The sequence below is a fragment of the Rhinopithecus roxellana genome, chromosome 7 (genome assembly GCF_007565055.1).
Source record: "Rhinopithecus roxellana isolate Shanxi Qingling chromosome 7, ASM756505v1, whole genome shotgun sequence".
Taxonomy (NCBI): Eukaryota; Metazoa; Chordata; class Mammalia; order Primates; family Cercopithecidae; genus Rhinopithecus; species Rhinopithecus roxellana.
Window position 1 is genome coordinate 20,978,914 of NC_044555.1, and position 26,288 is coordinate 21,005,201.

Genomic DNA, 26,288 nt, shown 5'->3' on the forward strand with positions numbered 1-26,288 from the left:
CCTCCCGAGTAGCTGGGACTACAGGCGCCCGCCAGGTCGCCCGGCTAGTTTTTTTTTTTTGTATTTTTTTTTTTAGTAGAGACGGGGTTTCACCATGTTAGCCAGGATGGTCTTGATCTCCTGACCTCGTGATCCGCCCGTCTCGGCCTCCCAAAGTGCTGGGATTACAGGCTTGAGCCACCGCGCCCGGCCATATTATTAATTTTTGTTTGAGACAGGGCTTTGCTCTGTGGTGCAGGTTAGGGCAGTGGTGTGATCAGGGCTCACTGCAGCTTTGACTTCCTGGGCTCAGCTATCCTGCTGCTTCAGCCTCCCGAGTAGCTGGGACTGCAGGTGTGCGCCACCACGTCCAGCTAATTGTTTAATTTTTTGTTAAGAGACAGGGTCTCGCTGTCTAGAACTCCTGGGCTCAAGAGATCTGCCTGCCTCAGCCTCCCAAAATGCTGAGATTGTAAGACGTGAGCCACTGCACCCTGCTGAGTATATTTTTAAAAACACTTGAACCAGGGGCTATGGCTCACACCTGTAATCCCAACACTTTGGGAGGTCAAGATGGGCGGATCACTTGAGGTCAGGAGTTCGAGACTAGCCTGGGCAACACGACTAAACCCTCTCTCTACAAGATATACAAAAATTGGCTGTGCGTGGTAGCGCGCTCCTGTAGTCCCAGCTTTCGGGAGGCTGAGGCAGGATAGCTTGATCATAGCTCACTTTGAGGCTACAGTGAGCTGTGATCGCGCCATTGCACTACAGCCTAGGTGACAGAGCGAGACCCTGCCTTAAAAAATAAAAGGATTTTTTTGCCGTTCAGTGGATTCATTTGAAGCGAGGGCCAATTTGAAATAGATGACATCATCTGTCAGCAGACGCGTGAGGCAACTTGAGGCGGGGTATGGGGCCTGACGTCATCACGCAGCCCCTTCCTTTCCCCGCCCACTTCTCTTGGCGAACGAGGTGTCAGTATAACACCTCTATGAATCCGGAAGTAGGCTGTCAAAACAACCAAACCACAGGGCTGGGGGAGGCGGGGCCTCAGTAGGCGTCCGCACGCTAGCTGAAATAAAGCAAAATGCCCGACTTTTGGGGGCGGGGCTCCTGGCAACAGCATCTAGGCGCAGGCGCAGAGGCGACCTCCAGGCAGGGCCAGGTGGGTGGGACGGTGGGGGGGTAGGGTCGCGCGGAGCCCTCTGCGCCTGCGCCCCAGCACGAGGTGGGGCGGCGGGCGTCAGTACAGTAGAGTGTGCGCCGGGTTGGGGGGCAACGGTCAACCGTCACCCTGAGACGGGCGGCGGCGGGATGGCGACAGCCTCCGGGGCTTCGGATTTGTCTGGCTCCGGAGCGCCCCCGCCCGGCGTGGGAGCTCAGGCGGCGGCGGCCGCTGAGGAGGAGGAGCGAGAGGTGGTGCGGGTCCGAGTCAAGGTGAGGCTGGCGGGTGAGTCGGCCCAGGCGCCGAGGCATCCCAGGGGAGGGGGAGGCGGTGGCTGTCATAGGATGGAGGGCGGGACCTGAGATTTGGGACCAAAACCTGAGCGGCGAAGCTTGAGGGCCAAGTGATGGTGGCGAGGGGGAGGGAGGGCCTGAGTGCCTGGGAGCGTTAGCGACGTACCTTGGGGCGTGGGACTGAAAATGGAGAGACGGGGGTCTATGGGATAAATGGGTGGAGCTTACAGCGAAAGGGGAGGGGCTATGGGGCTGGAGGAAGGGCCGCAGTAGTTGAGGGTGGGGCTCTGAGGAATGAGAAGGTGCTGGCTCTGGAGTCAGTCAACCCGTATGTGTCGAGAGTGTACTTATGTGCAAGTTCCCACTTTGATGAACTGACAGGCTCGTGGGTGAAGACAACTAAAGAAATGAGATGCTTCGGACACTCAAATAATGAAAAAGGTTATGTAACAGGGAGTCACTTTAGCCAAGGTTGTACAGGGAAATCCCCAGAGGAGGTACTGAAGGAGCAGAGACCCGAATAAAAGGAGTCAGCCATGTGCATATTAGAAGGGTAGAGTATTCTAGGCAGAAGGAATAGCAAGGGCAAAGGCTAGAGGATAGGAATGAGCCTGGCATGTTCCTGTAGGTTCCTGATTGCTGGAGCGGATACAATGAGGGGAAGAGTGGTAGGAGGTGAATCAGAGTGCTAAGACAGAGGCAGATCACCAAGGGCCTTTGGTGTGTATGCTGAGGAAGAACGCTGTTGCCATAGTTCCGTAAACAATGATGGTGGCTCCAACCAACCAGTGGCACTGGCAGTGATAAGAGGGTCCACACATCACTTCAGTGTAATAAAGCTCTAAGGCAGAAGTTTGACATTCAGAAAAAAAGATGCCTGAGCTGGGAGTGAACCATGTGAAGAAAGTGGGAGGGATGTTCCAGACAGGGGATCAGCACAATCAATGGCCTGGAGTCAGGATGGTTTCAAGGTAACTTCTAACAGTTTGGTACTACCAGAGTATAAAGTTCAAAAAACCTGGTGAGAGGCTGGCTGGGGCCCCATAGGCCCGCTTGCTGGGACTCTAGGGTTGCCATTGAAGATATTTAAGCAGGAGAGTGTTGTAGGTAGATGTGCTAGATTGGTTACAGCATCATAGAGGACTGATTTAACAGGAGCCAGACTGGATATGGTGATTCTGGCAACCACAGTTGAAGGGATATAGAAGAAGGATTGGGGGCCTAAACGCTTGCAGTAGCCTCCTCCTCACTGGACCCTATGGTCCAGAACACTTGCCTTGATCTGGCCCCTGGCACCTCTCTGACTTTGCCTTCTACCACTCTGCACCTCACTCTTCAGCATGGTGACGAGGCCCCTGGTGGCCTACCCCATGTCTTCTCTCCCCAGAAATGTGAGAGCTTCTTACCGCCAGAGTTCCGCTCTTTTGCTGTAGATCCCCAGATCACCTCGCTCGACGTGTTGCAGCACATCCTCATCCGAGCCTTTGATTTGAGTGGGTGAGTGGGAAGATGCTGGGGATTGGCCAGTGGGCCACCCACCTCTACAGTGGTTATCTGGCCTTTGTTTGTTTGGTAGGGTTTGTGTTTATTTTACTACTACAAATAATCCCACAGTGAACAGCCACGTATGCATGTCTTGGAGTACAGCAGTCTACTTTTATCTGTGGTTTTGCTTTCTGCAGTTTCAGTTACCCATGGTCAACCTCAGTCTGCAAATATTACATACAATAAGATATTTTGAGAGAGAGAGAGACCACATTCACATTACTTTTATTACAGTTTACAGATAGTCTCCAACTTACAATAACTGGACTTAGGATTTTTCAACTTTACAATGGTGCAAAAGCGATACGCATTTGGTAGAGACTGTACTGCAAGCCATTCTGCTTTTCACTTTCAGTACAGTGTTCAATAAATTACGTGAAATATTCAACACTATTATAAAGCAGGCTCTGTGTTAGATGAGTTTGCCCAACTGTAGGCTAATGTGAGTGTTCTGAGCATGTACGCTAGGCTAACCTGTGATGTTTGGTAGGTTAGGTGTGTTAAATGCATTTTTCTTTTCTTTTTTTGAGACAGTCTCACTGTCACCCAGGCTGGAGTGCAGTGACATCTCCTGGGTTCAAGTGATTCTCCTGTCGCAGCCTCCCAAGTAGCTGGGACTACAGGCGTGCACCACTATGCTGGGATAACTGTTTTTGTTTTTTAGACGAAGTTTTGCTCCTGTCCCCTGGACTGCAGTGCAATGGCGCAATCTCGGCTCACTGCAACCTCCACTTCCTGGGTTCAAGTGATTATCCTGCCTCAGCCTCCCGAGTAGCTGGGATTACAGGCATGCACCACCATACCTGGCTAATTTTTGTATTTTTTAGTAGAGACAAGGTTTCACCATGTTGGTCAGGCTAGTCTCGAACACCTGACCTCAAGTTTTCTGTCCACCTCGGCCTCCCAAAGTGCTAGGATTACAGGTGTGAGCCATCACTCCCAGCCCCGGATAGTTTTTTGATCTTCTCTTTTTTTTGAGACAGAGTCTCACTCTGTGACCCAGGTTGGAGTGCAGTGCCCAATCTTGGCTCACTGCAGCCTCTGCCTCCCAGGTTCAAGCAATTCTCATGCCTCAGCCTCCTGAGTAGCTGTGATTACAGGTATGTGCCACCACACTCAGCTAATTTTCATCATATTGGTCAGACTGGTCTCGAACTCCTGACCTCAAGTGATCTGCCCACCTCGGCCTCCCAAAGTGTTGGGATTACAGGCGCATGAGCCTCTGCACCTGGCCAATTTTTGTATATTTGGTAGAGACAGGGTTTCGCCATGTTGCCTAGGGCAGTCTCAAACTCCTGAGCTCAAGCAATCTGCCCGCCTCAGCCTCCCAAAGTGCTGGGATTACAGGTGAGACAGTTCACCCAGCCAAATGCATTGTCAACTTACAGTATTTCCAACTTATGAACTTATGATGAGTTTATTGGTACATAATCCTGTCATAAGTCAAGAAGCATCTGTATTGTCATAATTGTTCTGTTATTGTTCATCTCTTACTGTGCCTAATTTATCAATTAAACTTTATCATAGGTATGTATGTATATGAAAAAAAAACATAGTATATGTAGGTCTTGCTACTATCTGCAGTTTCAGGCATCCACTGGGGGGTCTTGGAATATATCCCCTGTAGATAAAGAGGGAGTAATGTATTTGGAAACATCCAGTCATGGGATAAATTCCTAGCAGTGGTATTGTCAGGAAAAAGGGTATTTGCATTTTATTTTATTTATTTATTTATTTTTTAGTCAGAGTCTCACTCTGTCGCCCAGGCTGGAGTGCAGTGGTGCGATCTCAGCTCATTGCAACCTCCACCTCCTGGGTTCAAGTGATTCTCCTGCCTCAGCCTCCTCAGTAGCGCCACCATGCCTGGCTAATTTTTGTGTTTTTAATAGAGATGGGGTTTCACCGTGTTGGGCAGGATCATCTCCATCTTCTGACCTTGTGATCCACCCGCCTCAGCCTCCCAAAGTGCTGGGATTACAGGCGTGAGTCACCGTGCCTGGCCTGCTTTTTAAACTTTTAATGGGTGTTTCCAAAATGCTCTCCAGACAGGTTTTATCAGTTTATGATCTCATCAGCAGCACATAAATGCCTGTTTCCCTCATACCCTCACAAACACTGGTTACTGTATAACTGCAAAATTTGCTAATCTGATAACTGAAAAGTGGTGTCTCTTGGGGGCAGATGTCATAGTCATTTTGTTGTGGTGCTGGTTTTGGAGGAATACATGCACATGGTAAGAAATTCAAACAGTACAAAATTGATGGGTATTTAGGATGTTTCCATGGTTACGGTGAGCATCACTCAACAAACTACATAGTTGCACAAGTATAGCTGAATAATAAATTCTTAGTTGTTATTAGACTTTCTTACATAAACATTTTTGTTGTGAAAAATAACAAACGCAGATTGCTTTATTTTTTTATGTAGTAAGAAGGCTGCTTTCTTCCCACTTCTGTCCCTCATCTACCCCAGAGAGAACCAACTTTTTTTTTTTTGAGATGGAGTCTTGCTCTGTCACCCAGGCTGGAGTGCAATGCCACAATCTTGGCTCACTGCAACCTCCACCTCCCAGGTTCAAGTGATTCTCCTGCCTCAGCCTCCTGAGTAACTGGGATTACAGGCACCTGCCACCACACCCAGCTAATTTTTTTGTATTTTTAGTGCAGAAGGGGTTTCACCATGTTGGCCAGACCAGTCTCGAACTCCTGACCTCAGGTGATCCGCCCACCTCGGCCTCCCAAAGTGCAGAGATTATAGGCGTGAGCCACTGCACCCGGCCAACATTTTACCAGTTTCCAATGTGACCTCCAGATACAAGCAGGTATGTACCTGCTCGTATGTGTTGGTGTAACAAAGTGGGTATAAATGACCTGATCTCAGGCTGCCCATAATCCTTGGCACAGTACCTTGCACATAGTAGGAAGTTGTTTTCAACACCTTCTATATTACCCTCCTTGTTTTGGAAACTGTCCCTGAGGCCTCCAGGGCATCAGGGGCCCTGAGAGCTCCCTCATATCCCCTGTCCAGGAAGAAGAACTTTGGCATCAGCTACCTGGGCCGGGACCGGCTAGGACAGGAAGTTTACCTCTCACTCCTATCTGACTGGGACCTCAGCACAGCCTTTGCCACTGCCTCCAAACCTTACCTGCAATTGCGTGTAGATATTCGGCCCTCGGAGGACAGTGAGTACCCAGTGCCCCCGGGAGCACTGCTCTGGGACCCCTTTACCCCATAGGGTGATGCCACCCCTCACAATACACTCCCTCATGGTGGGATGGGTAGCAAGGTGTCCTAGCTATAGATCCTGGCTCAACCACTAGGCCTCAATTTCTTCACTTGTAAAGAGAAAATTGTATCTTAGAACCATTGCGAGGCCTTGTATCTTAGAACCATTGTGAGGGGAAATTCACATAAAATGCCTGGAACGGTGCATGACTGCATAATGAAGGCTCAGAAAGTGTTATCTCTAATAATGATAATTCTATTGTATTATACTATTGTAACATATAACCTAGTCATGTATGTAATAATTATATATAATGCAGATTTATAATGTAGTATAACGGTATAGCTTTAACATTATGTATTTCAGTTATAATACCAAAATGTAACAATGCATATTATAATAATGCTAGTTGTGTTTATTCATTCACTCATTCTGCACCATATTCATTTGTTTATATTCTTGCTCACTTATTCATTTGTTCCCTTGACCTCTCAGCCACTTTTTCTCTTCTCATCTTTGTTCCTCCACTCTTGCCTATTCTGGTCCCTGTGAGCACACAGATAAATTACGACATGGTCTCAAAATTTGATTACAGAACATACATTAGATAATTGTATTGTATCAGTATTAAATTTCCTGGGTGTGTGTCTTAGTCGTTTTGTGCTACTATAACAGAATACCACAGACTGAGGAATTTGTAAAGAAGAGAAATTTGTTTCTCACAGTTTTGGAGACTGGGAAGTCCAAGATGAAGGTGCAGGCAGGTTGTGTGTCTGGTGAGGGTTTCTTGCTGCATCATCACATGACAGAAGAGCAGAAGAGAGTGAACCCACACCCTCAACATCTTTATAAGAGCCCTAATCTGCTGGGCGTGGTGGCTCACACCTGTAATCCCAGCACTTTGAGAGGCTGAGGCAGGCAGATCACCTGAAGTCAGGAGTTCGAGACCATCCTGGCCAACATGGTGAAACCCCCATCTCTTCTAAAAAAATACAAAAATTGGCTGGGCGCGGTGGCTCAAGCCTGTAATCCCAGCACTTTGGGAGGCCGAGACGGGCGGATCACGAGGTCAGGAGATCGAGACCATCCTGGCTAACATAGTGAAACCCCGTCTCTACTAAAAAATACAAAAACACTAGCCGGGCGAGGTGGCAGGCGCCTGTAGTCCCAGCTACTCGGGAGGCTGAGGCAGGAGAATGGCGTGAACCCGGGAGGCGGAGCTTGCAGTAAGCTGAGATCCGGCCACTGCACTCCAGCCTGGGCGACAGAGCGCCAGACTCCGTCTCAAGAAAAAAAAATAAACAAAAAAATTAGCCGGGTGTAGTGGCGCATGCCTATAATCCCAGCTACTTGGGAGGCTGAGGCATGAGAATCGCTTGAACCCAAAAAGCAGAGGTTGCAGTGAGCCAAGATCTTGCCACTGCACTCCAGCCTGGGCGACAGAGCAAGACTTCATCTCAAAAAAAAAAAAAAAAAAAAAAAAAAGAGGCCGAGTGCGGTGGCTCACGCCTGTAATCCCGGCACTTTGGGAGGCCGAGGCGGGCAGATCACGAGGTCAGATTGAGACCACCCTGGCTAACACGGTGAAACCCTGTCTTTACTAAAAATACAAAAAAAAAAAATAGCCGGGTGTGGTGGTGGGCACCTGTAGTCCCAGCTACTTGGGAGGCTGAGGCAGGAGAATGGCATGAACCCAGGAGGCAGAGCTTGCAGTGAGCCGAGATCATGCCACTGTACTCCAGCCTGGGTGACAGAGTGAGACTCCATCTCAAAAAAATAAATAAATAAAAATGAAAAATAAGAAAAAGAGTCCTAATCCCATCTATGAGAGCACTACCCTCATGACTTAATCACCTCTTAAAGGCCCCCACCTCTTAATATGATCACATTGGTAATTACATTGCAACACATGAATTTGGGAGGACACATTCAAACCATAGCAGTGTGGTACTGGTATTATATCTATTGAAGGAAAATATCCTTGTTCTTGGAAAAAACACAGTTAAGTATGAAGGGATAAAATGTCATGATGTCTGCAAATAACTTGGCAAAAATAATGTGTTTATATACAGAGAGAGTGAGATAAAGCAAATGTGGCCCAAAAAAAATGTTAATAGAGGATCTAGATGAAGTATATATGGGTGTTCAGGGTATTCTTTTAATGTTATTGTAGGTTTGAAATTGTTTTAAATAGTTGTGGAGTGGAAGATGTGGTTCCCAGCCTCAGGAAACTCACGTGCCCATTTGGGATGATTTGGGCACTTTATTGATGTCATAATAACATAAATAGCTAATGTGTATTGAATACTTAGGGCCATTCTGTGCACATAATATTTTTTCATTGAATTGTCAAAATAATCCTATAGAGTAGGGACAATCATTTTCCCCATATCATACATGAGGAAACTGAGGCTCAGAGAGGTGACAGGACTCATCCTAGCCATACAGACAGTAAGTTGAAGAGCAAGATTTGAACCCAGGCAGTGACTGAACTGGCTCCAGAGTCCTTGTTCTTAACCATTTAACTCTACAATATTTTGGACTTGTTAAAATTGGCAACTTTGTAAAAAAGAGAGGAGAGAGAGAAACAAGTCAGAGGGAAAGATAGTGACAGAGATGGGCAGGAACCAAATAGGAAAAGATAGGTAGCCAGACACACAGGAACCTCTGCCACTGAGTAGCCATGTGTGCTTATGTCAGTCGCTTAATTCCTTGGGCCTTGTTTTCCTCACCTGTAAAAGAGACACAGTAGCACTATTTCAGGAAAAAAATCAAATCTGCATGGCTACGAAACATGTGGAGAAAACCCCAAGTGCATGAGAACTGGGACGAATGCCAATAAAGCAGAGAGACAGAAAGGCACCCAGCAGTCTGGCAGGAATACATCTTTAAAAGGTTATCGCTGTGGCTCACGCCTGTAATCCCAGCACTTTGGGAGGCCAAGGCAGGTGGATCACCTGAGGTCAGGAGTTCAAGACCAGTCTGGCCAAATATGGTGAAACCCTGTCTCTACTAAAAATACAAAAATTAGCCAGGCATGGTGGTGGGTGCCTGTAATCCCAGCTACTAGGGAGGCTGAGGCAGGAGAATCGCTTGAGCCTGGGAGGTGGAGGTTGCAGTGAACCGAGCTCGCGCCATTGCACTCCAGCCTGGGTGACAGAACTACACTCCGTCTCAAAAAAAAAAAAAAGAAAAAAAGAAGCCCTCTGTCTTATTTACCAAATTCCTGCACATACATGGGTCTGTTTCTGAATTCCTGATTCTTTTACTTTGATCTATTTATTAAATTCTAAACCAATCTATGTTGTTTTAATCATCATAGTTTTTGTTTGTTTGTTTGTTTTGTTTTTTGTTTTTTGAGACAGGGTCTCACTCTGTCATCCTTGCTGGAGTGCAGTGGCCCAATCTCAGCTCACTGCAGCCTCTGCCTCCCAGGCTCAAGCAATTGTCCCACGTCAGCCTCCTGAGTAGCTGGGTCTGCAGGCACATGCCACCATGCCCAACTAATGTTTGTATTTTTTGTAGAGACAAGGTTTTGCCATGTTGCCCAGGCTGGTCTTGAACTCCTGGGCTCAAGCACTCTGCCCGCCTCAGCCTCCCGAAGTGCTGGGATTATAAGCAAGAGCCACCACACCCAGCCTTAATCATTACAGTTTTATGATATGTTTTCATGTTTTCCTTTTTAAAAATTTTTCTTGAATATTCATGTTTACTTACTGTTCTTTTTATTTAATAAATTAGCTTATTATTCCATTAAAATCCTGATGGGAATTTGATTAGAGTCATATTTTTAAGAGAAACTAATCTTTACCCAGTAAATACATTCTTATTAAAAATAAAAGCATTTTAAATAAGGGTGAAGTCTCCTGGGAACACTATGCCTAATCTCAATCCCCTACCCTACCCTTTTTGCCCTGAGGGAATCGGTTTGATGTGTAACCGTGCATGTCCTTTACTTATTTACACTCCCCACACACACATTTATCCATGTATGTGAGTATATTCATATTTGTGTGTCTATACACACAAACGGTATGTGTTTAACATAAGTGGTATTCTACACATTAATATGTAAGTGTCCCAATATATGGAGCTATCATTAGACATATTAATGGCATTCTCATGATCATTTTCACGGCTGTGAAAGCAACAGACATGTTGGGACTGTTTGGATGGCCTAGTCCCTCTTTCTGGGAAAAAGCCAGTTTCTGTCACCCCTACAATTGGGAGATTACAAAGCCTAGACCTTTGACCAATTTGTACCTTTCCAGTATGAATCTTTTTTTTTGTTTTTTTTGAGACTCTTTGTCACCCAGGCTGGAATTCAGTGACACAAATATGGCTCACTGCGGTCTTGAGCTCAAGCTCTCCTGCCTCAGCCTTTCAAGTAGCTGGGACTACAGGCGTGCACCACCATGCCCAGCTAATTTTTGTATTTTTTGTAGAGACATGGTTTTGCCATGTTGGCCAGGCTGGTCTCGAACTTCTGACCTCAAGTGATCCACCCACCTCGGCCTCTCAAAGTGTTTGGATTACAGGCGGGAGCCCCCGCGCCCAGCCACCAGCCTCTTTTCTATCATATGTACTGCAAATGTTTTTCCCAGTTGATCTTTTGTTTTTTGGCTTTACTTATGGGATGGATCTGTTTTGTCCTATCAAAATTAAACATTTGATTGCATACCTATACACATATCTATCTTTTTCTTTATGATTTCTGAGTTTCTCCTTTTTATTGCAGGTGTGGGGACAGAGTTTCGCTCTTATTGCCCAGGCTGGAGTGCAATGGCGCAATCTCAGCTCACTGCAACCTCCACCTCCTGGGTTCAAGTTATTCTCCTGCCTCAGCCTCCCAAGTAGCTGGGATTACAGGCATGTGCCACTACGCCTGGCTACTTTTGTATTTTTAGTAGAGATGGGGTTTCACCATGTTGGTCAGGCTGGTATCAAACTCCTGACCTCAAGTGATTCACCTGCCTGGGCCTCCCGAAGTGGTGGGATTACAGGCGTGAGCCACTGCGCCTGGCTGAGTTTCTCCTTTTACTTTGGAACATGTTCCCCATCCATAAGCTTATACAAATATTCTGTATTTTCTTCTATGCTTATTGTTTTCTTTTTTACATATAAATATTTTTCTCTGTCAGCATTGTGACAAGCAGAACTAGCTTTAAAAAAATCAAGATAGTCAATTATGCCAGCATCATTTATTTTTTTAATTTAATTTTTTTTTTTAGATGAGGTTTCACTCTTATTGCCCAGGCAGGAGTGCAATTGCACAATCTCAGCTCACTGCAATCTCTGTCTCCTGTGTTCAAGCAGTTCTCTTGCCTCAGCCTCCCAAATAGCTGGGATTACAGGCACCCGCCACCATGCCCGGCTAATTTTTATATTTTTAGTAGAGATGAGGTTTTGCCATGTTGGCCAGATTGGTCTCGAACTCACGACCTCAGGTGATCCACCTGCTTCAGCCTCCCAAAGTGCTGGGAGTACAGGCATGAGCCACTACGCCTGGCCTGCCAGCATCATTTATTAAATAATCACCTTTTGTGCAGTGATTCGAAATGCCACATTTGTTGCATATTCAGTTCCCATATATATATGCTTGGATTTATTTCTAGGCTTTCTATTGCATTCTACCAACAGGTTCTATTTGTCTACTGCTATGCTAACACCATGTTATTTTTATGACAGTGGTTTTGTGGTCAATTTTAATAAGCTTTTGCCATTCTCCCACTGTTCTTTGTCTTAGCTATTCTTTTTTTTTTTTTTTAATTTGAGATGGAGTCTTGCTCTGTCACCCAGGCTGGAGAGCAGTGGCACGATCTCGGCTCACTGCAAGCTCCGCATCCTGGGTTCACACCATTCTCCCGCCTCAGCCTCCCAAGTAGCTGGGACTACAGGCGCTCGCCACCACGCCCAGCTAATTTTTTGTATTTTTAGTGGAGATGGGGTTTCACCATGTTAGCCAGGATGGTCTCCATCTCCTGACCTCGTGATCCGCCCGCCCACCTCGGCCTCCCAAAGTGCTGTGATTACAGGCTTGAGCCACTGTGCCTGGCCTGTCTTAGCTATTCTTAAATGTGAATTCTTCTATAGAAACCTTTAAATAATTTTATCCAGCTCCAGGAAAAACCTCCATTCAATTTCTGACTGGCATTGCAGTGAGTTTATATATTAATTGAGGGTTTGGGAAGTCTGACAATTTTATGATAAGGAAATGTGAGTATCACAAATATTATGTAATACCACAAGCAGGGTCTGGGCCAGCAGCCCATAATGAAACACTTGGATGTTTCTTCAGGGAAATGTGTGCATAGTCACACTACGTGGGTTATATAAAGACTATATATAGTCTCCTGTCAGTTCAGATCCGGTTTTGCTACTAGGTGAGTTTGTGCTTGTAGACATTCTTGGCCTGTTTGTTTTTTGTTTTGTTTTGTTTTTGTTTTTGTTTTGTTTTGTTTTTGAGACAGAGTCTCACTCTGTTGCCAGGCTGGAGTGCAGTGGCACAATCCAGGCTCACTGCAACCTCTGCCTCCCAGGCTCAAGCAGTTGTCCTGCCTCAGTCTCCTGAGTAGCTGAGATTACAGGCATGTGCCACCATGCCCAGCTAATTTTTGTATTTTTAGTAGAGACGGGGTTTTACCATGTTGGCCAGGATGGTCTCGATCTCTTGACCTTGTGATCCGCCCGCCTTGCCTCCCAAAGTGCTGGGATTACAGGTGTGAGCCACCGCGCCCGGCCTTTTTTTCCTTTTTTTTGAGAGGGAGTCTCGCACTGTTGCCCAGGCTGGAGAACAGTGGCACGATCTCAGGTCACTGCAACCCTTGCCTCCCAGGTTCAAGCGATTCTCCTTACCTCAGTCACCCAAGCAGCTGGGATTACAGGCACCTGCCACCAAGCCCGGCTAATTTTTTTTGTATTTTTAGTGGAGATGGTGTTTCACCATGTTGGCCAGGCTGGTCTCAACCTTGTGATCCATCCGCCTCAGCCTCCCAAAGTGCTGGGATTACAGGCGTGAGCCACTGCGCCTGGCCTTTTTGCCTGGCCTCTTTGCCTGTTTTATTAGGGGGATGCGGGGGGGCTGGGGGCAGTTATCAGTATAAAATGTCTCTTCATGTTTAATGCTTTTGGCCTTGAGTGGTGCTTTTTCTGACATTCGCATGGCTACTATTTCTTTCTGTTCGTGTTTGCCAGATATACCTTTAGGATTCTTTAATTTTTAACCTTTTTGTGTCACCTAGTTTTAGGTATGTTTCTCATACCTCTCATAAAAACCTCATAGCAGAATTTATGCTTTTTTTTTTTTTTTTTTTTTTTTTTTTTTTTTTTTTTTTTTGAGACAGAGTCTCGCTCCGTCGTCCAGGCTGGAGTGCAGTGGCCGGATCTCAGCTCACTGCAAGCTCCGCCTCCCGGGTTTACGCCATTCTCCTGCCTCAGCCTCCCAAGTAGCTGGGACTACAGGCGCCCGCCACCTCGCCCGGCTAGTTTTTGTATTTTTTTTAGTAGAGACGGGGTTTCACTGTGTTAGCCAGCCCGTCTCAGCCTCCCAAAGTGCTGGAATTACAGGCTTGAGCCACCGTGCCTGGCCAATTTATGCCTTTTAAGACAACTGACAGTGAAATTTTTTTTTTTTCTTTTTGACACGTAGTCTCGCTCTGTCACCCAGGCTGGAGTACAGGTGGTACGATCTCGGCTCGCTGCAATCTCTGCATCCTGGGTTCAAGAAATTCTCCTCCCTCAGCCTCCTGAGTGGCTAGGATTACAGGCACACACCATCACGCCCAGCTAATTTTTATTTTATTTTTTTTTTCGAGATGGAGTCTCTCTCTGTCACCCAGGCTGGACTGCACTGGCACAATCTCGGCTCACTGCAACCTCCACCTCCCGGGTTCACACCATTCTCCTGCCTCAGCCTCCCGAGTAGCTGGGACTACAGGTGCCCTCCACCATGCCTGGCTAATTTTTTGCATTTTTAGTAGAGACAGGGTTTCACCGTGTTAGCCAGGATGGTCTTAATCTCCTGACCTCGTGATCCACCTGCCTCGGCCTCCCAAAGTGCTGGAATTGTAGTCATGAGCCACTGCACCCCAACAGTGAAATCTTTAGACTACTTTTTTTCCTCCAATCTCTCCCACTTTTTCTGGCCTTTAAAATAGAGCTTTGGAACACTTCTAATTCTTACTTGTTTTCTGGTCCCTAACCCTTAACTTCTAGCTTTTGCTTAGACAACTTTTTATTTTATTTTTTTTTTTGAGATGGAATCTTGCTCTGTTGCCTAGGCTGGAGTGCTATGGCACAATCTCAGCTCACCACAACCTCCTCTTCCCAGGTTCAAGCAATTCTGCCTCAGCCTCCCAAGTAGCTGGGATAACAGAAGCGCGCCACCACACCCAGCTAATTTTTTTATATTTGGTAGAGATGGGGTTTCACCACGTTGGCCAGGCTGGTCTCGAACTCCTGACCTCAAGTGATTTGCCCACCTCGGCCTCCCAAAGTGCTGGGATTACAGGCATGAGCCACTGCACCCAGCCAATTTTTTTTTCTTTTTAAATTCCAGGTTATCATTCTGTTTTCTTACTAACACACTAAGTCACTTATGTTTCAGGAATCCTAATGTAACATATAATATTACAAATCCCCAATCATGTTATCTTTGTCATTTTAACTATAAATATTAAAAATCTAGGGCCCTCCACCATTTACCTTTCCCTTTGCCTCTCCCTATCTTGAGCCCTTCTAGTCATGCAGGAGTCATTTGCTCAGAGAACTTCTTTGTTCTCCTCCAAAAGGGTGCATGGGTTAGATGTACTCTAATGGTCAAAAATGTTTTTCTTTGGCTGAATAGATCTGTTACTGTCATGACTGGGTGTGGGGCCCTTGGATCTCAGGTCTTTCTTCTTAGTGCTCCATAGATGCTGTGAGCTACTGTCTTATTGCCTCCAGGGTTGTGGAGCAGAAGTCTGTTGCTTGTCTGATCTTTCCATCGTAAGCAGCCGTTCTTTGTCTCTGGAAGCTGCGAGAGTTTTTCTCTTTTTTTCTTTTTTTTTTTTTTTTTGAGGCAAGGTCTCTGTTGCCCAGGCTGGAGTACAGTGATGTGATCTCAGCTCACTGCAACCTCTGCCTCCCAGGTTCAAGCGATCCTGCCACCCACCTCAGCCTCCCGAGTGGCAGGGACTACAGGTGTGTGCCACCATGCCCAGCTAATTTTTATATTTTTGGGTAGAGACAGGGTTTTATCATGTTGGCCAGGCTGGTTTTGAACTCCCAGGCTCAAGCAATCCGCCCACCTTGGTCACCCAAAGTGCTGGGATTAGGCCAGGCGTGGTGGCTCACACCTGGAATCCCAGCACTTTGGGAGGCAGAGGTAGGTGGATCACTTGAGCTCAGGAGTTCAAGACCAGCCTGGCCAACATGGTGAAACCCCATCTCTACTAAGAATACAAAACTTTGCCAGGTGTTGTGGCGCACACCTGTAGTCCCAGCTACTCGGGAGGCTGAGATAGGAGAATCACTTGAACCTGGGAGGCGGAAGTTGCAGTGAGCCTAGATCACGCCACTGCACTCCAGCCTGGATGACAGAGCAAGACTCTGCCTGGAAAAAAAAAATTGCTGGGATTACAGGCGTGAGCCACTGAGCCCAACCTAAGAGTTTTTCTTTATTCTTAGAATTTGAGCATTTCAGGCTGGGCACAGTGGCTCACACCTGTAATCCCAGCACTTTGGGAAGCCGAGGCAGGTAGATCACTTGAGCTCAGGAGTTCAAGACCAACCTGGCCAATGTGGCAAAACCCTGTCTTTACTAAAAATACAAAAATGAGCCGGGCGTGGTGGCACACCCCTGGAATCCCACCTACTCGGGAGACTGAGGCAGGAGAATAGCTTGAACCAAGGAGGCGGAGGTTGCAGTGAGCTGAGATCATACCATTGTGCTCCAGCCTGGGTGACAGAGCAAGACCACATCTCAAAAAAAAAAAAAAAGGGAAAGAATAGGGTTGGTGGGGGGCCTGTTGTGTGTTGTTAGTTAATTAATCCTATCTAAGACTTGGTGAGCCATTCCTTCATCTCAGGGAAATTTTCCTTCATACTTGTTTAATTCTGACATCTCCACCTGATCCCTTTTCTCCCCCTGCATTTCCTGTTATTTCCATATTTGGTCTCCTGGACTTGGCATCCAGGTCTCTACTTTTTCACTCAAATCATCGAACCTTAGCTCCATGCCTTGCAGTGGTTCTTCTGTTCGGACTTTCAGACCATTACTGATTTTTCATAGTGTGACCTTCTTCATTTTACCTGTTAAGTGTTTTAATGCTCTAATTAATGTTTTAGAAAGACCATTCTGGCAGCTGTTGGGAGAGACTGGAGAGGAATACAGAGGAAGTGAGGACTGGTTAGGGGGCAGTTTCAGGTGAGAGATATGATGGCTCAGACAGGGTGAGAAGACGGAGATGAGAGAACAGGTAGGATGGAGGAATGCTTTACATGCAGTAGTCATAGGGCTTGGCGGTGGTTTGGACCTGGGAGTTAAACGAGTGGGAAGGGGACAAGGATGTCTCTCAGGTTTCTGGTCTATTAAACAACTGAACAGATAGAGATGCTGTTTGTTGAGATGGGGAGTAGAGGAGGAGGCCATGTCTAGAGTGGATCTTGGGCTTCTCTCTTTGGACCCCTTAGGTTTGCAGTGCCCCATGAGACATCCAGCGAAAAGCAGTGACATGCAAACGTGGCCTAGGGTTTGTTTCCCCCCTCAGCTCTGTGGGAGAATTGGGCTCCATGGGAATGCTGTTTAGGGATGGCATTTGCTTGCAAATGACAGTGGCTTAAACAAATAGAAGTTGATTGGTTTCACACAAGAGAGTTTGAAAGTTAGCCACTTGGGCCAGGTGCGGTGGCTCACGCCTGTAATCCCAGCACTTTGGGAGGCCAAGGTGAAGGGGGCCTGCCCCTCCACACCTGTGGGTATTTCTCATCAGGTGGAGACGAGAGGCTGAGAAAAGAAATAAGACACAGAGACAAAGTATAGAGAAAGAACAGTAGGCCCAGGGGACTGGCACACTCAGCATGCGAGGACCTGCACCAGCGTCGGTTTCTGAGTTCCCTCAGTATTTATTGATTACTATTTTTACTATCTTGGCAAGGGGAGTGTGGTAGGGCAACAGAGTGATGGTGGGGAGAAGGTCAGCAGGCAAACATGTGAGCAAAGGAATCTGTATCATGAATAAGTTCAAGGAAAGGTACTGTGCCTGGATGTGCATGTAGGCTAGATTTATGTTTCACTTTACACAAATATCTCAGTGTAGCAAAGAGTAACAGAGCAGTATTGCTGCCAGCATATTTCACCTCCAGCCACAGGGCAGTTTTCTCCTATCTCAGACTAGAACGAATGGTTGGCTTTACACCGAGACATTCCATTGCCAGGGACAAGCAGGAGACAAAAGCCTTCCTGTTATCTCAACTGCAAAGAGGCCTCCCTCTTTCACTACTCCTCAGCACAGACCCTTTATGCGTGTCGGGCTGCGGGATGTAAGGTCTTTCCTTTCCCATGAGGCCATATCTCGGGCTGTCTCAGTGAGGGGAAACCTTGGACAATGCCCAGGCTTTCTTGGGCAGAGGTCCCTACGGCTTTCTGCAGTGCATTTTGTCCCTGGTTAATAGAGAATGGAGAATGGCGATGACTTTTACCAAGCATACTGCCTGCAAACATATTGTTAACAAGACACATCCTGCACAGCCCTAAATCCATTAAACCTTGATTCAATATAGCACATGTTTCTGTGAGCACAGGGTTGGGGCTAAAGTTACATACAGATTAACAGCATCTCAAACCAGAACAATTTTTCTTAATACAGATCAAAATGGAGTTTCTTATGTCTTCCTTTTCTGCATAGACACAGTAACAATCTGATCTCTCTTTCTTTTCACCACACAAGGTGGGTGGATCACCCAAGGTCAGGAGTTTGAGACCAGCCTGGCAAACCCTGTGTCTACTAAAAATACAAAAAATTAGCCAGGCATGGTGGCAGGCACCTGTAATCCCAGCTACTAGGGAGGCTGAGGCAGGAGAATTGCTCGAACCTGGGAGGCAGAGGTTGCAGTGAGCGAAGATCGCACCATTGCACACCAGCCTGGGTGACAGAACAAGACTCCTTCTCAAAAAAAAAAAAAAAGTTAGCCACTGGACATTGCCATTGTTGGCTTAGTAGCCCTCTGGTGTCAGGGCTATAGGAGAGGATCTCTGAAGATCCTCTCAAACTTACCCTCAGATGGCCACTGCTGCTTCAACCACCACATTTTATGTGAGGTGGGAAGAAAGAATGCGAGGCAAAATGAAAAAGAGAGAGAAACGGTCAGGTGCAGTGGCTCACACCTGTAATCCCAACACTTTGGGAGGCCAAGGCAGGAGGATCTCTTGAGCCCAGGAGTTCAAGACCATAGGCAATAGAGTAAGATCCCATCACTACCAAAAAAAAAAAACATCATCCAGACATGGTGGCACATGCCTGTAGCCCCAGCTACTCAGGAGGCTGAGGCAAGAGGATCGTTTGAGCCCGGGAGTTTGAGGCTACAGTGAGCTATGATCACACCACTGCACTCCAGCCTTGGGGGACAGAGCAAGACTGTCTCAAAAAAAAAAAAAAAAGAAAAGAAAAAGATGCCTATAATCCTAGCACTTTGGGAAGCCAAGGCGGGCTGATCACCTGAGGTCAGGAATTCGAGACCAGCCTGGACAACACAGTGAAACCCTGTGTCTAGTAAAAATACAAAAATTAAGCCGCGTGCCGTGGCTCACGCCTGTAATCCCAATACTTTGGGAGGCCGAGGCGGGCGGATCACCTGAGGTTGGGAGTTCGAGACCAGCCTGACCAACATGGAGACACCCCGTCTCTACTAAAAATACAAAATTAACCAGGCGTGGTGGTACATGCTTGTAATCCCAGCTACTTGGGAGGCTGAGGCAGGAGAATCACTTGAACCCAGGAGGTGGAGGTTGTGGAGAGCCGAGATCCCGTCATTGCACTCCAGCCTGGGCGACGAGTGAAACTCTGCCTCAAAAAAAAAAAAAAAAAAAAATTAGCTGGATCTGGTGGCGGACACCTGTAATCCCAGCTACTCAGGAGGCTCAGGCAGAAGAACTGCTTGAACCCAGAAGGTGGAGTTTGTAGTGAGCCGAGATCGCACCACTGCACTCCAGCCTGGGCGACAGAGTGAGACTCCATCTCAAAAAGAAAAAAGAGGCTGGGTGTGGTGGCTCACGCCTATAATCCCAGCACTTTGGGTAGGCCGAGGCGGGTGGATCACGTGAGGTCAGGAATTCAAGACCAGCCTGACCAACATGGTGAAACTCCGTCTCTACTAAAAATACAAAAATTAGCTGGGCATGGTGGCAGGCACCTGTAATCCCAGCTACTTGGGAGGCTGAAGCAGGAGAATCACTTGAAACCAGGAGGCAGAGTTTACAGTGAGCCACATTCACACCACTGCATTCAGCCTCAGTTACAGAGTGAGACTGTCTCAAAAAAAAAAAAAAAAAGGCATGTACTGCATACCTGTTCCACTTTTGCACAAATATTTTATTTCTAAAGTATGTCTGGGCTCTGGCCTAGGGTGAATGAAGTTCAGATCCCAGCCCTACTATTTCCTGGCTGTAGAATCTTGGTCACTTACTATTTGTTCCAAACCTTTTTGTCATCGTCTGTAAAATGAGAATGGTAATGTTAGTGTGCACTGTTTGTGGGAGGAGGACTGGCAAGAATATGAGAATAGGAGTTTGGGCTCTTGAGCTTTGGGCCTGGCCTTCAAATTTCCACTCTTTCACTCACTAGCTAAGGGGCCTTGGGCAAGTACCTTATTGTGACTGTGCCTGTTTCCTCAAAGAGAGTCACGGTAATGTAGTACTCAACCGATAGAACTGAAGTGACTATTGCATGAGTCAGTATTTGCAAAGAATTCAGAATAGTTCCTGGCACACAGCACTATGGAAGCATTAGCTAGTATTATTATTCCCTATATTGCTGTTGAGCATTTGTCCTAGTGCTTGGCACATAGTAACTGTTCAATAAATACTACTTTATATCATTAAAATATTAGAGGCTGCCCAGCCATTTCCTGAGACATCTACTACAAAAGAATTGTGCATGGTTTGATTTTGTTTTTCACATGGTTTGGATGATACAGGAAGAGGGACTGGGAGTCGTTCCCCTGCAGGTAGCCCAGCTTCAGTAGAAGGAGAGGAAGCTGGCCCTGAGGTCTGGGTTATCATCCCCATTCTCATAGCACTTTCTTCTGTTTGCCCAGGCCCATTGCTGGAAGACTGGGACATTATCAGCCCCAAAGATGTCATTGGCTCCGACGTGTTGCTGGCTGAGAAACGGTCATCACTGACGACTGCTGCCCTGCCCTTTACACAGTCCATCCTCACTCAGGTGTTTTCAGGGACCCTGGGGACCCAGCTGTGGTTGGAGGGCAGAGCCTACCTGTCACCCTGGTTCTCAGCATGCTGGCTGGCATCTGCCCTTACTCCACGCAGTTGATCCCTCCTTCCTTCTCATAGGTGGGCCGTACCTTGTCTAAGGTCCAACAAGTGCTGAGCTGGTCATATGGGGAAGATGTCAAGCCCTTCAAGCCACCCCTGAGCGATGCTGAGTTTCACACATACCTGAACCACGAGGGCCAACTCTCCCGACCCGAGGAATTGCGCCTGCGGATCTATCATGGCGGTGTGGAGCCCTCGCTGCGAAAGGTGAGCATCCTCAGTCATCTGTTGGGTCCATCACTGCTGCACTCATTAACAGCTCCTGAGACACATGCAGTCAGCCACACTGCTGTGGGCAAGGGTGGAGATGTTCCAGGGCACGAAGCTCTCTTTAGGGAGGGGTGAGCAGTCGGAGGCCTAGCAGACTTATCAGAAGGAAGACAGAGGCCCAAGGAGGGTGGGTGGGTGGCGACTGATAGACACTGGGGTGTGGCTCATCTGGAGAATTCCAGCCTCATCCCTTTCACCCCTGGCCAGGTGGTGTGGCGGTACCTGCTGAACGTGTATCCAGATGGACTGACAGGCCGAGAGCGGATGGACTACATGAAACGCAAGAGCCGCGAGTATGAGCAGCTCAAGAGCGAGTGGGCCCAGCGAGCGAGCCCTGAGGACCTGGAGTTCATCCGCAGCACGGTCCTCAAGGATGTACTGCGCACTGACCGGGCCCACCCTTACTATGCGGGGCCTGAGGATGGCCCACATCTACGGGCGCTGCACGACCTGCTCACCACCTATGCCGTTACCCACCCACAGGTGTCCTACTGCCAGGGCATGAGTGACCTTGCCTCACCCATCCTCGCCGTCATGGACCATGAGGGCCATGCCTTTGTTTGCTTTTGTGGCATCATGAAGCGCCTGGCCGCCAACTTCCACCCTGACGGCCGCGCCATGGCCACCAAGTTTGCACACTTGAAGCTGTTGCTGCGACACGCTGACCCTGACTTTTACCAATACCTGCAAGAGGCAGGCGCTGATGACCTCTTCTTCTGTTACCGCTGGCTGCTGCTGGAGCTCAAGCGTGAGTTTGCCTTTGATGACGCCCTCCGCATGCTTGAGGTCACCTGGAGTTCGCTGCCCCCTGATCCTCCTGAACATGAGGTAGAGCTGGTTGGACCCCCCAGCCAAGTGGCAGACACTGGTTTTGGTGGCCACAGGGGGTGGCCCGTGCGACAGAGGCACATGCTGAGGCCTGCTGGTAGAGGAGGTAGTACCTTTGAAGATGCTGTTGACCACCTGGCCACAACCAGTCAGGGGCCTGGTGGTGGGGGGCGTCTCCTGAGACAGGCCAGCTTGGATGGCCTCCAGCAACTCAGGGATAACATGGGCTCCAGGAGGGACCCTCTGGTCCAGCTGCCCCACCCAGCTGCCCTTATCAGCTCCAAGTCCCTCTCCGAGCCTTTATTGAACTCCCCAGACCCACTGCTCTCCTCCTTTTCCCACCCTGATTCCCCATCTTCCTCATCTCCACCATCCACCCAGGAGCCCTCTCCCACTGGTGATATGGCTGTAGGATCCCCCTTGATGCGAGAGGTAGGCTCCCCCAAAGACCCTGGAAAGTCCCTGCCACCTGTACCACCAATGGGCCTGCCCCCACCCCAGGAGTTTGGCCGGGGGAACCCATTCATGCTGTTCCTCTGCCTGGCCATCCTGCTGGAGCACCGCGACCACATCATGCGCAATGGGCTGGATTATAACGAGCTGGCCATGCACTTTGACCGCCTCGTGCGAAAACACCACCTGGGGCGCGTCCTGCGCCGGGCCAGGGCTCTCTTTGCTGATTACCTGCAGTCAGAGGTGTGGGACTCGGAGGAGGGGGCTGAGGCCACAGCCACATCTTGATCAGGCTTTCTCCAGTCCTCCGTTAGCTCCACTACATCTCCATTCTTTGCCATGAGGGCCAACACATGAGACCCCACCTCCCTCCCTGCCTGCCAGCCCTAGACCTGTTGGAGCATAGATCCCTTCCTCCCCAGGTCTAAGTATGTGGAGCTCTGCTTAGGCACTGCCCCACAGAGGCCACGCCTCTTTATTCTGTTTCTGTTGTTTTGTTTTTAACAACTATACTTTGCACACATGAAGGTCACTGTGGTTTGTGTGTTTCTCTGCCTCCTCCCTGGGTTTTGCTGTAGATGGAGTCCTCAGGGGCCCTTTACCTGATGGAGGGGAAATAATTCACTTGGTGGAGAGAGGCTCCAGCTTCCCCCTTGTGATGGGGAGAGTGGATGCTGAGAATCGGTTCCTGAAGGTGAGCCCAGGTGGGGCACTGCTTGAGGAAAGCCTGAGTCTGTTTTTTTGGTACATCCATCTGCCTGTAAGGGTCTGTATTATGGCTGTGAATATATGTTTTCAGGACAGCGCCCTGGATGAGAGATAAGAGAGTTCCTGGCTCAAAAAAGGACAAGATTCTTTACTGAGATAGGGAAGTATGGGCTACTTAGAAACGTTGGACCAGCCACCCCTGGCATTCCACATGTCACCATTTCTAAGATCTTGACCTCTCTGTGAGGTTTATGCACCAATGCTGGCAGCCCTGGGCAGGGGCCTCAGCCTCCTTTTTGTTTTCCACTTCAGACAGGTACCGTGCAGATGTTAACAAGGTTTGAGGGAGGCACGTGTCACACATGAACATGAAAGCCCAATCATCACATTGTTGAATTACAAAAGGATCTAGCACTCCTATTCTTGTCACTTGCTTTGGAGCCAGTTTGAAGGACTGTGGCCTAGCCTATGCCTAGGGGCCCTAAACTGGGATTCCAGCTCACAGCACCTGTCTTAACCATTTCAGCAATAGAAACCACTTATTTACCTTCTTCATCTCACAATGGACAAACATCAAACACTGATAAAACGCGGGCCATAATAGAATTCACTTCATTATTTGGAGGATAATGATCAAAAAAAGGTCCTTTTTCCCACTGACATGCTCAGAGGATGGGATTCTCTCACAGGCCAGGTGCTGTCATCCACAAAGGATGGGTGAAATAACTGGACTTCTCAGGTCACGGTCTAGCCACACCAGCTTCTCCCAAGTACTAACCAGGCTTGACCCTGCTTAGCTTCAGAGGTCAGACAAGATCTGGCATGTTCCAGATGGTATGGCTGTAAACCGGGCTGGGCTCTGGCCTGAGCTGTTGCACTAGGCAATGCTGCCAGAGATGAGGAGGCATCAGGGCAGTCATTCCCTCTGCTGTTTGCCCCGAGAATGCCATACAAACCTGGGGATGACCCTTAAAAGGCTCCCGTCACCCCCAGTATTGGGGGGAAGCTGACTATTCCTCAGATGAGAGCCCAGTCCCTTGAAGAGCAGGACAAGACTATTCTGTGTCTAGGGGGCTCAAGCACTGTGTGTGGGTCTTACGAGTGCATTTTGTGGAAATGGGCTCAGACTCCCCAAAGGGCCATCCAACGTATGGGAGTGTCTGGCCTTCTGAGGTCCTGAAATGTCTCTCTTGTCAGTAAACAGCTAATACCCTCTGGGATGCATTCTGTGATTAATGAGCTCAGGTGTTTGAAGGACCAGACAAGCCAATTCTGTGGATGGTAGTTTGGGACCTCTGAGGACAGAAGAGTCCTTTCTGTGAATAGGAGGCTCAGATACCCTGAAAGGCAGAAACCTCTAATATTCCTCTAGGATACTTGGGGTTTCTGGTTCCTGCAAAGATGGCAGACACCACAAGCTACTGATTCCTTTGCCCGAAACCAACTCTGGAGAAACTAGAGAGGGAAACATGGGTTCCAGAAATTGCAACATAGCAATGAGAGACCCATGGGGAAATGGAAGACTGTCTTTCACTGGTGTGTGTTTTGACGGGTGGATGGGCGGATGGCCAGAGGCAGTAAACAGAGGATAGGTTAGGGAAAAAGAGATTTACGTTCTGGCTCTCACCTCTCCCCTAGATTGCCTTGGGGAGGTCCTTGTTTGCCCCCTTCATTGCATTAGTCATCCAAACCGCTGGTACACATGTCTGGGAAACTAGGATCAGGGCAGCAAGGGCCCTGCAGGGGAAAGAAATAGGCAGCCAGAGGAAATCAGTCCTCCACCTCTCCCACTCCAGACACCCAGGCTGGTGGATTACACCTAAGGAGACTGCCATCTCTTTTTTTTTTTTTTTTTTTTTTTTTTTTTGAGACAGAGTCTTGCTCTGTCACCCAGGCTGGAGTGCAGTGGCGCGATCTCGGCTCACTGCAGCCTCCACCTCCTGGGTTCAAGGAATTCTCTTGTCTCAGCCTAAGTAGCTGGGACTACAGGCGCCTGCCACCACGCCTGGTTAATTTTTGTATTTTAGTAGAGACAGGGTTTCACCTTGTTGGTCAGGCTGGTCTTGAACTCCTGACCTCAGGTGATCCACCCAGCTTGGCCTCCCAAAGTGCTGGGATTACAGGCGTGAGCCACCGCACCCAGCCAAGACTGCCACCTCTTAAAGCGGTTTTTCCCCGATGGTTTAAAGATGAACCCCACGCTAGGGGGATTGTCAGGTGTCCAAAGAGCAAGTGAGCGGGATAACTGTGCTTCTGTGGTGCCTGTGGCTGTTCAGCCTCTGGCTCCTCTCCCACACATCCTTTTACCCCTGGAGCTCCAGGTCATTGAGCTGACTTGAGTCGGGCCTTCAGCCTTTCCTCAGTATGTTCTATCAGCCAGGAGAGCAGATAATTTCAGGGGTGTATAAGTTCACCGCCAAAATAACCAGACACCAGGGCAGTATGACTTCCACCAAAGAAAAATAAACTGGACATTCTCTAGTGCTGGATAATAAATTACCCCAAACTTAGCCACTTAAAACATCACGGTTTCTGGGGTGGGTGCGGTGGCTCACGCCTATAATCCCAGCATTTTGAGAGGCCGAGGCAGGCAGATCACCTGAGGTCAGGAGTTTGAGACCAGCGTGGCCAACATGGTAAAAACCCATCTCTACTAAAAATACAAAAAATTAGCTGGGCATGGTGGCGCACCTGTAGTCCCAGCTACTTGGGAAGCTGAGGCAAGAGAATTGCTTGAGCCCGGGAGGCGGAGGTTGCAGTGAACCAAGATTGTGAACCTGCACTCTAGCCTAGGCGACAGAGTGAGACTCCGTCTCCAAAAAAAAAAAAAAAACAACAACAAAACTATCACAGTGTCTGAGGGTCAGGAATCTGGAAGCAGCCTAGCTGGGTGGTTTTGACTCACGGTCTCTCCTGACGTTTTACTCAAGTTGGCAGCCAGGACTGCAGTCGGCTGAAGGTTTCACTTGGCTGACAGACCCACTTCCAACATGGCCCACTCACAGGGTCATTGGCAAGAGGCTTCAGTTTGTCACCACCTGAGCATCTCCGTGGGCTCCTCACAACATGTCATCCTAACGAGCAGGTGAGACCGTGACCAAGACAGAAGCCACAATGTCTATCATAACCTCAGAAAAGACAGACCATCACTTCTGCTGTATTTTATTGGTCACATAGACCAACCCTAGCACAACATGGGAAGGGGACTATACAGGGCATGAATACCATGAGGCAGGAATCATCAGGGGCTATATTGGAGGCGGGCTCCTACACTGGGTAACGTATAAT

The 26,288-nt window shown here is 48.2% G+C and overlaps 1 protein-coding gene and 1 non-coding gene across 3 annotated transcripts; one reads left to right on the plus strand and one right to left on the minus strand.

Moving 5' to 3' along the window:
- Positions 1-1,122: 1,122 nt before the first annotated feature.
- TBC1D25 (TBC1 domain family member 25) lies at positions 1,123-24,215 on the plus strand. Of its 2 annotated transcripts, XM_010361100.2 has the most exons (6): positions 1,123-1,419; positions 2,828-2,937; positions 6,013-6,167; positions 20,504-20,631; positions 20,760-20,948; positions 21,219-24,215. In XM_010361100.2, exons 1-6 carry the CDS (start codon positions 1,297-1,299, stop codon positions 22,578-22,580), a joined length of 2,067 nt encoding a protein of 688 aa, XP_010359402.1. In that variant the 5' UTR covers positions 1,123-1,296; the 3' UTR covers positions 22,581-24,215. The 2 variants fall into 2 exon arrangements, with proteins under 2 accessions (XP_010359402.1, XP_030790087.1); XM_030934227.1 differs by lacking the exons at positions 1,123-1,419; positions 2,828-2,937 and adding an exon at positions 2,950-3,007 and having other exon boundaries at positions 6,012-6,167.
- LOC115898923 lies at positions 23,307-23,408 on the minus strand. Its single transcript, XR_004058572.1, has one exon. It is a non-coding gene; the product is annotated as a small nucleolar RNA U13 (small nucleolar RNA).
- Positions 24,216-26,288: the final 2,073 nt, after the last annotated feature.